Source organism: Calidris pugnax, unplaced genomic scaffold (genome assembly GCF_001431845.1).
Source record: "Calidris pugnax isolate Ruff unplaced genomic scaffold, ASM143184v1 scaffold219, whole genome shotgun sequence".
Taxonomy (NCBI): Eukaryota; Metazoa; Chordata; class Aves; order Charadriiformes; family Scolopacidae; genus Calidris; species Calidris pugnax.
The window spans coordinates 1,632,231-1,646,573 of record NW_015094507.1 but is presented as its reverse complement, the minus strand read 5'-3'; the positions used below and the strand labels follow the sequence as shown (position 1 = coordinate 1,646,573).

At 45.7% G+C, this 14,343-nt stretch overlaps 1 protein-coding gene across 1 annotated transcript in view; it reads right to left on the bottom strand.

Moving 5' to 3' along the window:
• Positions 1 to 613: 613 nt before the first annotated feature.
• RAB1A (RAB1A, member RAS oncogene family) overlaps positions 614 to 14,343 on the bottom strand; it is a 28,551-nt gene continuing 14,821 nt past the window's right edge. The window contains exons 4-8 of the mRNA XM_014964415.1: positions 7,744 to 7,816; positions 5,686 to 5,781; positions 4,234 to 4,329; positions 3,078 to 3,209; positions 614 to 2,786 (exon numbers count right to left, since the gene is read on the bottom strand). Coding sequence (XP_014819901.1) covers positions 2,589 to 2,786; positions 3,078 to 3,209; positions 4,234 to 4,329; positions 5,686 to 5,781; positions 7,744 to 7,816 — 595 coding nt within the window. The 3' untranslated portion in view covers positions 614 to 2,588. The remainder of the gene's footprint in view (positions 2,787 to 3,077; positions 3,210 to 4,233; positions 4,330 to 5,685; positions 5,782 to 7,743; positions 7,817 to 14,343) is intronic.

The following is a 14,343-nucleotide window of genomic DNA, read 5'->3' as shown; positions in this document are numbered from 1 at the left end:
AGCTACGGCGTGTGGGGACTTGCCTTTGATTGACCTGTGAAGAAAACAGTGACCATCGTGTTCTCGTGCAGAAGACACCGGTTCCTCCTGTTCTTCTGGGCAGAACAGGGAGAAGTCTCTGTCCTGCCCCTCAGAAGGTGAAAGCTTAAACTCAGTTACAAATGAGAATTCATTGGCTTTTGGGGTTTGGTGGGGTGGTTTTTTTTATAGTCTCCCATCTCCCACCTCCTCAGCTTAAAGGGAGTTTTATTTTTTATTATATTTTTTTTTAATGGCTGAGTTACTGGTGACAATTTATAAATGGGGGGGGCGAGTTCAACAAAAAAAGGCTTTAGGAAGTGGTTCCAGGGAGATCGGGCTCTCTCTGGCTTCTGTGCCCATGGGCATCCAGGGTGGGGAAAGGCTGTGCTGTCCCTTCGCTGCCACCTGTGAGTCCTGTGGCCACAGGATTTGCTCTTGGGGCTCGGAGGAAGGAGCGGAACCGTGTCCTCAGGCAGGACTTCCAGCCCTTGCTCTACCCTCTTCCACCCCGGGCTCCAACACCGTTAACACCGTCATGATTTAGGGGGAAGAAGAATAAAGAACCACCGCACACCGGGTGTAGCCCAAGCTCGTTTTGCAATGCTTTTATTACTGTATATATTAACATTGGTTTGGATAGTATGCAGCAGGCATCTTGACATTTAAGTTCATTTGTGCACTTCTCTGCAGGGAAGATGTTTGACCCTCAATCACACCTCCTTCTGCTTCGCTTCCTCAGCTGAGCAGCCCTGGCTACTCCTACCAGCCCCCCCCTCCCCACCACCTCGCCCCCAAATCCCCGGCTCTCGGGGAGGAGCGAGTCACATCAGATATAATGAATTATACCAACAAGCACATCTCTAATAGAAAGCACATCACTTTATTGTGAAGGTCTCAAGTGGAAGAGTTTCAACTGAACCATGACAATACTTCATGTATTACAATTGCCTGTCGATTGATGCAACTATGTTGAAGAAAGCCGTTAGCCAAAGTCAACCCCCCGCCAAAAAAAAAAAAAAAAAGAAAAAAAAAAGAGAGAAGTCAGAGGATATTTGCACCAATTTTAGTTTATACCTCACAACATACCTAGGCTATAATTTTTTTTTTTTTCTTTTAACTATCACAGGGTGTATTTACTACTAGGGGAATGTTACATGGTCTTTCAAACATGAGACTATTTACAGAATAAGCTGAACATTTGAGTTTAGATAAAGCTGAACAATTTTACATGTATAGGAAGTGTTATAGGCTAGCTTTCCTGTGGCTTTTAGCTAGACATCAGGCACTAATGATTTGATTAGCTCTGTACAAAGAATCACACACTGTCCAGAAAAAAAAAAAAAAAACAACCTCTTGGCTGCTGGTTAGTTCCAAGTTGTTCGAGAAATAGCGCCTATTTTTGAGCAACAGTCTGGGGTGAGGACATTGCTGTCCCCATCTCATCCTCCTGACGCCTCTACACGCCTCACAGAATAGGAACTAAGCTGTTGCACTAAGTCAGAAGAGTATTGATTAAAAGAGGATGGAATTAACAGTATATAGAAAAGACATAATGTACTGGTAGAAAGTTATACCACCTCAAGGTTAGGCTGAAGTCGTTCATGGTGGGGAAACACACTTCTCTCCCCTACCTCTGGAGTCCTTGAGAAATAAATTAAGTTCCAAGACTAAGCTGGGGAGCTGTTGTACATTCAGAGGGCATGGTGCCTCCGTGAAGGTTGGGCCGGGTGTTCCTGGTGCAGCTCCTGGGCCTTAAAAGCACCTCGACCGCTCAGGCTTTGGGGCCAGAGTCACTAGTTTTGAGTGGCGGGGAAGGTCTGAGAGCCCTGGCTGCACAGGGATATGTTTTGTGCACAATGCAAAGCCTGATTTCCCCCTTAGCCATACAAATTAAGACAATATTTATCACCATACAGTTTGATATTACTTCCAATAAGTACAATATTTATTAAACATTTCTTCAGTTTTTTTGTTACATATTGTGCAACAAATTACAATATTCTGCAGCCACAAATTATATGCAGAGTATGAAGAAACTATTAATCAGATAGTGTGATCTCTCCATTTATAATTCTACAAGAAGGAACTAGCAAATCAGATCTTACATATATCTTACTAAATTTTATGCATGGAAAGTGACAGACACTGTTGTGCTGTTTGATACAAAATGGCTGAACTTCATCTTCAGAAGACTAAACCTGACATCTAAACATGCCAATAGAAACATCAAAACAAAAATACATCCTAACCAACCACAGGAAACAGTCTGGTATCAGGAAAAGCAACAAGGATTACACGTTTTATAAACCAGCACACAAAGGTTTAAAACAGTTCTGAAAATGAAGTTAGCTGTCTTGAGTCAAGGGAATAAAAAAAGTCAGTATTGACCATTTACAATCTCTGACCTTTGTGGAGACGGTAAGAATCTGTTGTAGTGCAGCTACATACAGTACAATTCAGGCAATTTATTTTATTTATTTTTTTGTTTTTTGTTATTTTTTTTTTTCACTTGGGTTCAGATTGCAAATTCATTGTTGTGAGACAAAAAGGGGGGGAGGAGGCGAGTTTTAGCAGCAACCTCCGCTAGACTGCTTGACTGGAGTGCTCTGAATTTTAACATTGGACTTCTCTGCACCACCAGCTGTCGCTCCCGGCCCCATTCGTTTTTTAATCTCGGCAGCCATGGTCATGAAAGACTGTTCTACATTTGTGGCGTTCTTTGCACTGGTTTCCAAAAACGGAATTCCAAGAGAATCTGCAAATTCCTGCGAATCAAGAAACAGTGAAAAGTAAACTCAGGCACCCCCTTCACACCTCACCTCCTGTCCTGCTGCCTTCCTGGACAAGCCACAAGTTCCCAGGTCACCCCCTTTCACCCCCAAAACTCCGGTCCGACGGTGACTTTTGCTGCCCAGGGTCATTATTGAGCCATCTCCATTTATTTATTTACCCATCCGGGTACCAGGACACTTTCCTGTACCAGAACTTACTCAAGGGCATGACCAGCCACACCAGGTGCTCAACCAAGACAAACACACACATCCCCAGCCACATACCTTTGCTGTTGTATAGTCTACTACTTTCTTTGTGGTCAGATCACATTTGTTCCCCACCAACAACTTGTTGACATTTTCACTGGCATAACGGTCTATCTCCTGCAGCCACTGTTTTACATTATTGAAAGACTCCTAGGAGATAAGAGAACTGTCAGCAAGGCCCTCAAACCCAGAGGAAAGCTCAGCAGTGTTCAGTAACAACTGGGCAAGAACATGAAGCAGTGCACTTCACAACCAGGAAAGAGAAAAACTCTCCTTCAACCCTACAGTGCTCCCCCGGCTGCCTGGGGACAGGGGAGTCACCACAGGGTCCCCATCTGTGCTCCAAGCCCTACACCATCAGCCCTTCCTCCACCCCCACCCCTCACTGCTTTTCCCTGCTCCCCATCTTGAATAGTCAACAGCTTCTCCCATCTGGGACTCCTCCTCCTCCTCCTGTAAGGGAGATAACAGACACAGCAGGCAGCTGGAAGCAGAAGCCCAGGCCTTCTACAGAGCACCAGGGCTGAGGTGCAAACCAGAGTGTTGTGGAGACACTGGAACAAACTTTGGCTCCCAAAATACAGAACGGCCACATTGAGCAGACACTCAAATTAGTGATTGAACCCCATTACTCTTCTTCCTGTTAATTTGAGAAATTGAAGTAACTCCACGCTTCCCAAAAATTTGAAATAACTCCACGCTTCCCAAGAGCCCTTCAAACAGGGCAACTGCACCAGTCATCTTCAGAGGTTGTTTCACAGACAACACTGGCTCAGCTGTGCCCTGCACGCACACTGACAATTTTGTTTCAAATGCCAGTTTTTTATTGTAGACCAAAGTTCAGGTACATTCAGAAACCTTTCAACAACCCCCCAGGCTTCCTGCTACCAAAGGCAGGGTGAGAACTGCTCACACAGGACAAGCCCAGCAAGTTTTAGGTTCAGCCTAAGACACAACTGCTGTGGAGCCACAGATCCCACCGCTCCTTTTAGTTCTGTGTTTAGCCCCAAACTAGAGACTGACACATCAGGCTTGATACACCTTAACACGGCACAAAGACCGTGGTCACTGTCTCCTTAAGAAGTGCCAAGTCCTTAAATTCCCAGTTTTATTTCCTGAGCAGCCCAGTATATTCCACCTGGGGAAACCCCCCAGGCAGAGGTTCAGCACTCACCTGATCTGTAACGTCATACACCACTATGATGCCGTGGGCGCCTCTATAGTAACTGGAAGTGATAGTTCGAAACCTCTCCTGTCCCGCCGTGTCCCACTGCAAGACAAAGGACAGGACCAGTTACTGCAGCGCAGCTCTACTGGTGCACAGCACCTTCCAGAAACACAAGCTTGGCCGGATCAGCCAGCCAGCTACAAGCTGATCTAAGTTACAGCCACAGAAATGCCTCCAAAACCCTACACAAACAGGATTTGAGAAGATCAAGATATTTTAACTGGGAAGAATTACACTTCAGTAGGTGCTTTTTTAGAGGCTCTCGTTTGGTTTCAGACAAGCTTAGCCAAAGGATGTCACTGAGGAAAACGGGAAGCAGTTTTGACCCCTGAAGAAGCCACGGTACAGAGGTCAGAAGATGAAATGCAAAGCCAGCATTTGAAAACCTGTTAGGAATAAGGTCAGAGGGATGTGGGTCTCTAACACGACCACTCCCTTCCAATTCCTTGGCAGAGGAGCTGCAGCAGGAGGATTTAACAGCAGTGCCCTCTTCAGAGGATGAAACGCAACAGCTCACACCCAACCCAGCTCCTTCTCCTGGAGCTCTGTCAGGAGCAGGACTCAGGTATCAAACACGGGCAGATTTTGGCAGTGACAGCCTTTCCTCAGGGGCTGCTCTATGCTCAGGACAGCTACACCACAGCCCGGAGGTTTGGGCTCACTCCTGCCCCACAACACGGCCTGGAAATCCCTGAGTCATTGCCTTCAAGTCCCAGGAGCTTCTGCTGGAGCTGGAAGCAGTGGCTGACAAGGATTGTGTGACCTTGCACAGATATTAGATTTCATTCCACCGGCCACCCTTTTAGAGTGCTTCAAGATGAGAGGGAAGAACTGCCAAGTCCCTTCCCCTGCGTATCCCAAGTGAAAGGCCAACAGCGTAACCAGAAAAGAGTGGGAAGCGCAGACAGGCCGGTTACAACACGTTTGTGTCAGTTTTTCCATTCAGGTCAACAAAAGCTGCATTTCCAGCAGCAGAGGGTGCAGCCGGTTACTCACAGCTGCTGTAGAACTCAGGCAGGGATATTCCCAACATTCACACACATCCTTGCTAAACGCTGCAGAACTACCCCAGTTTTGATACAGGAGAGAGGGTTCTGCCCTTCAGCTCACGGTGCCTTTTAGATACTGAAGGTTTCTTTTCTTCCCAGGAAAATGTGATTTGTAAGAGGTCACTTCCTCCATCAGGCAGCCAGCCATGATAAGCATCATCCTTCTTTAAGGGCAGGGTCACAGCAAGTCTTGTAACCTCGTAAAAAAACCTGCCCAGCCTCTTGTCACAGGGAAGATATCACTTATATTTTAACGAGTAAAGTACAAAGATAACCACCCGATAGTGACGAGTGTAATTCTGCGCTTCAACAGATTAAAGTACCTGGGAGTTGAGAAATAACTACTTACTATCTGCAGCTTGATTGTTTTCCCATCTAGTTCTATAGTTCTGATTTTGAAGTCCACACCGATCGTGCTGATGTAACTTTCTGTGTACGTGTCATCCTAGGAGAAAGAGCAAAGAGAAGTCAAGCCTGCTCCACCTCTCCTGCCACCGCCTCCTTCAGCCTGCACTGGGCAGGCAAAGGCACTTCAGTCCCCTCTGATCATTTACAGTGAAGTCCAGCAGGTTGTTTTGTTTTTTTTTTTAAAAAGCAGCACCTCACACGACAAGATTTACATTCCAAAAAACTAGTCAATAAAACTAATCTCTGGAAATAGCGTTAAGTCCTTTTGAACTGTAGTTTTTTTTTTTTTAAAAAAGTCTTTGTTCCTGTTGGCAGATTAAAGAGCTACTTAAAATAACCATTATGGGTATTAAAATCCCTCAGATTTTTATTTTCCTCCAATGGTTTTTCATCTGTTTCACGCAGGAGCTACCTCCAGGCGAGAGGCCATGGCTCAGAGGCGCTCGGTGTCTGGATTTCAGGCCCTCTGCTGCCAGGGCTGGTGGCTGAGGCAGTTTAGAGTTACAGCCTGGGGACTCCTGCTACAGTTCCCTGCTCCACAGCTTCTAAACACAGCAAGGAAAACCCAGCACTTGGTTTCAGCAGCCTCCAGCAGACCTTAAAGCTCACAGAAAGCACTGGATCACTCTGTGCCCCCCTTCCAGTGACCCACCAGCATGAAGGAAGCTTTCCATTCCCAAAGCACCAGTAGGAGAGACCCTCAGGTAAAATATACCACAGAAGGCTTCATGTAACCAACAGCTACCACAAAAGCAAGGGGTTTCTTTGGGTTGTGAATGGAAGACACCTGAGATAATACATCAGCAAGTAAGAATAAAGCATTAAGCCTTTCAGAATGACATGGCATTGATTTCCTTAAGCTGATATCAAAATTAATTCAAAAGCCTCTGCAAGAGAAGGCGGCCAGACTGAGCTGGGAGCACCGCTCCAGCCCGAGTGTCACTTCCAATCCACCACCTCCAGCCCTGTGAGCAGAGCAGGTCACATCTTTCCAGTGTTCATACTGGTTTTCGCCTCGCCCTGCCCTAACACTGCCCTAGCAGCAGTTGTCGTACTCTGATTTAGGTGATGCTGTTTGTGAACAATAAGGGAGCACACCAGGCCCTTTCCAGAGGTGCCTCGAGCCTGAAGGCACACATCTCAGAATTCAAGCATGTTCTTCCATCTTCAGTGTTCTACCACTAGTGGTAATGATGGAAGTTAAGTTATCTTCTGTTCCAGCTGTGAAACCACCACCACCATCTTGCAGTGGTACCAAACTCTAGTGTCTAAACCAATGCCCCATTTTCTCCCTTCCTGCCTCTCCTCCCACAGCAACATAAAGCTGCACTTTGGCACAGGCAGAGATAAGGTATTCACAGAGTCCAGCTTCTTCTACCAAGACCTGTCAAACCCATTTTAACTTTTCCTGTTGACGAGAAAACTGCAGCTTCTTTCATTAAAATTCAGCCCCATCAGCCCACTGGCAGTTTTAACAATTATTATATATTCATTCACTAGAAGAACCATAAGGCCTTATAATTCCTAGGGTATTATTTCAATTACTCTCCCTCTAGCTAAGCAATTGGTAGGCTTTTTCAATGGAGATCTCCAACTTCATCTGGCTGAAAATATTCAGATCAAGCAGTAACCGATCAAGACCTTACCCTGACACATTTGTACTCTTCATGCCTGAAGGCACACATCTCAGAATTCAAGCATGTCCTTCCATCTTCAGTGTTCTACCACTAGCGGTAATGATGGAAGTTAAATTAAGTTATCTTCTGGTTCTTAAGAAAATCAAAATTAGACTTAACTGGACATAGTCTCGGTATTATTTCTTTCCATATTACTCACTGATGAGCAAATCTATCAGCTACAAACAAATGCAGAAGAGGGCTTTGCAGTACTTTAATTATTCCTCAGTATACCAGACCTGACAGACATCGGTCCTTTCAAGTAGTTCTTGCTAATTACCTGGTAGCTTTTTTACATAAAATTTTCAAGCATGATCACTTACTGCAAACCTAAGTAGAAGGCAAGATTTCCCAACACCGGAGTCTCCAATCAGAAGTAGCTTGAATAAATAGTCACTGCAGAAGGGAAAAAAAAATACATATTTAAGACACTTAATGAAAAACACTACTAAGAACCAAATTGCTGACAGCCACTGTATTATGACATTTGAGAAAGGTAAGTTAATTCACCACTAGGGAAGTCACCTGCAACTCCAAGATTCTCCACCCGGTTTAGACACTCCCACAATTTATTTGGAAAGGCAAGTGTGAGGTAGATGCCCCGAACACAGCATTTTTGTGTAGAATTGTGCTTTCCTAGGAAGTGACTCTGGGGATATTAGCCTGGCTATCACCAAGACTACCACAGTCCTACTTCAGCCCCTTGTGGTCTGGTTAATATTAAGAATCAAGCTTAGCAATTAAGTGCAAGCCTCGTTGTTTGGTTGAGTGACTCAGGTGCCACACAGATGGCAGTAACAGCCTGCTGTCCACCACAGCCATTATCTTCCTCTCCTCTTTAAAGTCAGAGGCTCTCTTCCACTGCTCAGCTTCACAAACACCACGTAGCTGACCAAAAGCAGCTAATTCTTCTCCCAAGTTAAGTTCCCCAAATTTAAGTTCCAGCAGAATCCGCTAGTGCATCATGCAGTTCAAATGTATAAATTGTTAACACCACATTTAGTGGCCCTTCTACAGCAAAACGAACACCCACCTTCCACCATAGACACTTTCTACTTTCTACAATTCCTACTATTAACAGCTGACAGTGACCACACACTCCGCCTGGCTTTCAGAAATTAAAATAAAGCTAAAGCCACTGCCAGATGAGGACACACTCGTTCTCTCCAGGAAGTCAGGTGTGGTATTAGTAATCCTGAAGTCACACCACTGGGGGTGACAATAATTGCTTTGCTCAATATTGACTCCTCCCAGTATTGAGGGAGGAAGCCCAGTATCATCAATGACCAACCCAGACTTATACTTCCAAGAGAAGTGTGTATTTCCTTGCTGGCAAAACATTAGGTTTTGTGTTCAGTCACAAGACTAATGGGACGGTTTAATACCAGAAATCAAGGAACAGAGAAAAAGCACCACTTACCCAAGTTATCTTGCTTTGTAAGCACTAAACTAACCCACTCCAGGTTTACAGCTTTCAGCCCTGTAGTGTCCAGGATTAAGTCCTGTCCTCATTTAACCACCCAAGTTCACAACAGACCTATTTCTATGCCCCCTTAAACCAAACTGAGAAGAGAAGATTTATGCAAATGCCTGAAGTCAACCATTCCCCACCCCATTATTCCCTACCAACATCACCATTGACTCTGGCTGGCAGGAATCCAGCCAGGAAACTGCATCCATCCCCAGCTGATAACAGCCAAGCAGATGGTCAACCCCTCGGCTTCTCAACGACTGGCACCTTGGCTGGTCCCAGGCTGCAAGGAAATGCTCTGCTGAAACCTTCACCACCTTCCACAGCACTTCTCAAGGCTTAGGGAGAAGGGAAATGGACACTGATCCCTAAAAACACAACCTTCCCCCAAAGGGTAAAGCTAAAAGCACTCAAGGTATTAAAAAAAAATAAAAATAATCCAAGTCAAAGGATATCTAGCAGTTTATAGTCACAAAACTCACCACCCCACCTGTCAAGTCTTGTACTGATACAAGGCAAGATGGTTTTAGGAAAATGACAGTTAGGAACCCAAACTGTTCAGGGGAGATAAGTTACATTACATCATAACCCGCATATCTTAACAGCTTCAAGATCACTGAGGCAATGCTCCTGCAGAGGCATCATTGCTGCTCATACCCTGACGCTAGTGACCGCTGACAAAACACACCTTTCTTGAAGCTTGGGGCTGCCCAGAAGGTGACACCAAAATCCCTTCTCAACACACCACTGCAGCCACACTGATGAGGCAGTGGTTGAGAAGGCACAGCTATGCTTTAGCACAAAAGAAAAATTTAAGAAATGTGTGTTTTAAGCCTAAGGATGACTGAAGTGGGACTGTATTGACCGGTGTTAGTGATCCCCCAGCTACCCAGCTTTGCTGCCTCTCAACCACCACCCAGGCACCCAGGCAAGAGGCTACACCCACTAACAACCGTAGCTAGAGACATTTAAAACTTCTGACCACCCTAATAACTTAGTTGCCCGAGACAGAAACTCTACTTAATCTGGAGCCCAAGGTAAGGTGGGGCAGCTCTGAGACCTGGTCCACTGTTAAACCTCTGCCTTCTGCCCCAGGATCGTGCATAAACCAAAGCTGCAACTGCCTCAGCCTTCAAAGAGCTCCTTCCTACTTCAGCAGGAAGTTTTGGTGGTTCAGTTCTCTGCAAAACCAGAATTCTCAGCAACCCTGAAGTTAAATTATGACTTACAGTAAGCACTAATACACTTGAAAGTATTAGAGCCCGCAGCATGTTATAATCTCCTTAAGAATGGTAACACAGGAATATTACCACTATATTGTCTTCACTAAAATTAGTGGGGAAAAATTAATTCCTTCCTGGAGTAGGTAAGGCTTCAGCTATGACTCTTAAAGATGCATTTAAGAGCCTCCCCTTGCTTCCAAGGTCCCTCCAGCCCCCATAACAGTCTTCCTCTGTCACTCAGTGCTCAGAGCAGCTCCCAACCAGATCTACCTGCCCCGCATGAAATCTTTTACTGTTCAGCAGCAGGTAAGAACCACCATGGCTTATACACAACACTACTGGTAAGACAGCCCAAAAGCCTTAAATACCAGGTCTGACATCTTTTAAGACCTTCCCTCTCTTTGGGCTTCAGTATTTCCAGAGGAAAGTGACAAGCACGGGCTCATACAGTGACTTCGGCCACCAAAACCCGGGGCTGGTGTCACCGAGGCTGCAGCACTGCAGGAACAGGCACCGAGTCAGCTCTGGCTCCAAACTCAGACCCAGGTGCTGTGTCACAAAACCTAGCTTTGCCAGGTGAGCAAGATCTGCATCAATTCAGAGATAATTTCAGTAGGACCTCGTTATTTAGGTTTTAAAAATTAGAAATAATTCCATATTCCAATTCCTTTCCAGGTATTGGTTGCTTTAGGACCTTTTAAAATCCAGCAGGTGCCTCGAGAACCAAGTGAGCAGCCTGTTACACATGGTGTGATGCCAGAGACAGTTCTCGGGGCACAGCAACAGTTTAAAATCAAATAAAAAATGACAACAAGCTACAGAAGTTCTGCAGAAATCTATTTCTAGGCTGAACTAGCTACACCACTTGGGAGATAAGAGTGAATTCAGGTTTATCATGCCACGTTCTCACCATGTACACAGGCAAGGGAGAGTCAGCAGCCATCAGAGGAGGAGGAAGAGGAGGAGGAGGAGAAGTATGTTCAGGGAGGCAGGCAGGTACCGTCGGTAAGAGCGAGGCTTTCAAATCCTCCCCATCAGGAAGGGGAGACAACAACTTCCTCTTGCCAAAGAGATAAGAGATAGATACACTAGGCTTAATGGCGTCTTGCAAAATAAGGGAAAAAAAAAAAAGCACCTCCAAAACACCGTGGAAAATTCTGAGCAGAGAGGAGCATCCTCCTGTTATCTGCATTTTCCATGGATTAGGCAGCAAGTTCAGCAGAAGACCAGGAAGTCAAGTTGAGGAGAGACGTGGCCAAAGCTGTTTGGAACGAGGGACCCGTGTGCCTCTGAGATACTGTTGTTTATACAGGTAGATGCATGGGGAATGTTTTTTTAAATGCCAGGAAGGTTTTATGCCAGAAGAGACAAGATTAGGTAGTCATCCGTCTCCAACAAGGAACTGCTGGAATCAGCTTTAATCACCGATGTCAGCTGCAAGTTTACTGTAAACAGGTACTCCCAGCAGCCTCCAATCCCCAGCCTTTGTTCTACCACCCAAGAAATGTTGAAGAGGAGCATGACTGTCACACTGATTACACACTGCTTGTGTAAGTAAACAGAACCCAGAAGACACAATGCCATTTTGAATCCCAGATTGCTGTTTAGAAAGGTTAGAACACAAACCATTTCAGATGATTCCAGCAACCCAGCAGCTGTCACACAATTGTCATCTACGCAACTCACACAAGACTGAAAACCCCAATGCAAAAAAAAAAAAAAACCCCACAACCTAGATTTACTCCAAGAAGCACTTCAATTTCTCATCTCCCCTTGAAGAAGGTATCTAGAACAAGATCCAGACACTATAAAGCAGCAAAATCAGTTCCTGATAGCACTTGGCTGCTCAATAGTTCCCCCACCAGTGTGTTTACGTCAGTCAGCCCTACTACCTGCAAGGCACAGAGGGAGTAGGAAATGCCCAACCTGATAAGATCTAGTCACAACAGAGTCAATATTGACATTTTGCACATTTAAACACCATAAGGGGACACACACACACCACAGAAGCAACACATCCCAGTGCTAGGTGGGCAGAGGTTTTCAGAATTCAGCTTCCCAATGCTAGCACTAATATCTCATCCATCCCTCTCGGGCTCCTTCAATGGCACCAGCAGCTTCTGATCCTTGAAAACTGAAGGAAGCAGGTCTTTTTATGAAGAAATTTTAACGAGCTATCCCACTGACCTCTGACAGAGAGTTCTAGCATGCCTAGGGGAGAGGATTTGGGGCTACAGCCTGATCTGAAGCTGTGATAAGGAAGTGGGAATGTGTTACATTACAGGCAAGGCATTTCTAAAAGGACAAATGGACATCTGTATCTGTTACAGGTAACTAGAAGGAATAATGTGATAATCCCCAAGTCTTATTCCTGGTTTAAGATCGATCTAAGCATACATATTTCAGTGACAAATATCTTCTGTCCATCTTACCACACCCTTCCCATCTCCTATCCTCATCCTGCAGGCACAACCCTGGCAGGAAGTAGCAATTTAATATTACAAATTAATCTTAAACTACAGCTTTTCCTCTCTGTTTCATTTTCAAGAACTCAGCCGTCCTCACAGCCACCAGAACGAGCACTCTTTATCCAGAAAGAGTCTCCCTCAAAATGTTTTCCCCATCTTTATAGCAGCATCCAGTATCTCACTGCAGGGAACTACTCCCTGTATCAGTCTAGGAAGCCGAGAGGTTTCAGGAAAGGCAAAAAAACCTGCAGAAACAGGACGGAGGGGGCTTTTTCTGTAATGTTAGTGGCCTAACACTTTGCAGGCAGTTTTTCCACTACAAAATCCACCAGCTTGCAAAGTAAGTTTGAGTTAAGTCCCAAAAGTCATTACTACCAAAGAAGCAGCAACAATTTGTTGGTCTTTCACCCACTGACTACCTCCAGCTACTGGTTTGGTGTTTTCCAAAGCCACACGAGCAAGCTTGTTAGGTAATCTTGCCAAGATGTAACTTGAGTTCCTGGCTGTACCTCTTAGTTTTCACCAACTCCCTCACACGAGCTGATGATTATTTTGCCTTCTACTCCTACTTGCTTTTCAGGTGATTTTAATGGGCCCAGAGCTCTTGCAGCCACACTGCCATAAGCAGAGAGCGCCAAAGACATGACCATGCAAAGCCAGCAGCCTCAGCTGCGTGGAAAACAACACTTTGAGGACTAAAGTTGTTAAAATGTCATCCATGAACAGAGACAGTGGGCACCTAGAGCAGCAGCGCCATACCACACATGTATTTCAGTACCATAACCACCCCAGTTCCATCAGAGGGCACAGTGGTTTCACCATCCCAAACTGGAGTGGCAGAGAAGCCAGCGCCAGCAAAAGAATCCTAAAAACACTCTTCAACACCGAAGTGTTGAGACTGCAGTTGCTGGTTTTTAAAATGCTTTTTAAACTAGTCCCGAGTCTCTCCTCTTAATTCACTCCCAAAAAAGCCATGAGGAAAATGAGGTTTACCTTGCCTGACACCCTGGTGGGCAAGCCACTGCTCCTACAGTCACCAGGATACAGACAACTACTGACCCGAGAGCTCAGACATCCTTACCCCCCAACAGGTCAGTTAGAGAAAAAGGCCATATTAACACAACGAGGTACAACAACCCTCTGGAAAAGGGAAACAAAAAAAAAAGACAACCCAACCAAAAAACTGTGCCATCACCAGTTTTTCTAGGCAAAGTGCTATTTCGGCTCAAGACAGCCCCAAGAGCATTTCATTATCAAGTCACAGCGTTGCAAAATCTACATAGGCAAGAAGTGTTTTGCAAGAGCCATGTGACACACACATGACTTGCAGCTAAAGTGAAGGGTGGACCTCTGACTACTAAGCTGCCAGCAGCAACCGGCCAGGAAGATCGGCTTTCACAAAGAGCCGGGGTTGTTGGGGTGGGTTTTTTTTGTTGTTGTTTTGTTTTTTTGTTTGGGTTTTTTTTTTCTCCCCTCTCACCCACCGCCACCTCACTTGTTGGAGCCGCATTTTGGAGGTGCGGGGAAACACCGCCCATACTCACTCACTCACCCCGCCGAGGGCAGCGCTCCCGGGGAGGGATGGAGGAAATGGAGAGGGGGGGGGGTGTGGGGGGTGCCGAAGCCACCCGGATCCCCGCGCCCGTTTGTAACACAAACATCATTAACTTTTCATGCCCTCCCACCCCCCGCCGGTGGCCGTAACCCACCCCACCCCCGGGGACGACACGGACAGGCCTAACACTTCCAGGAGAGGCCCGA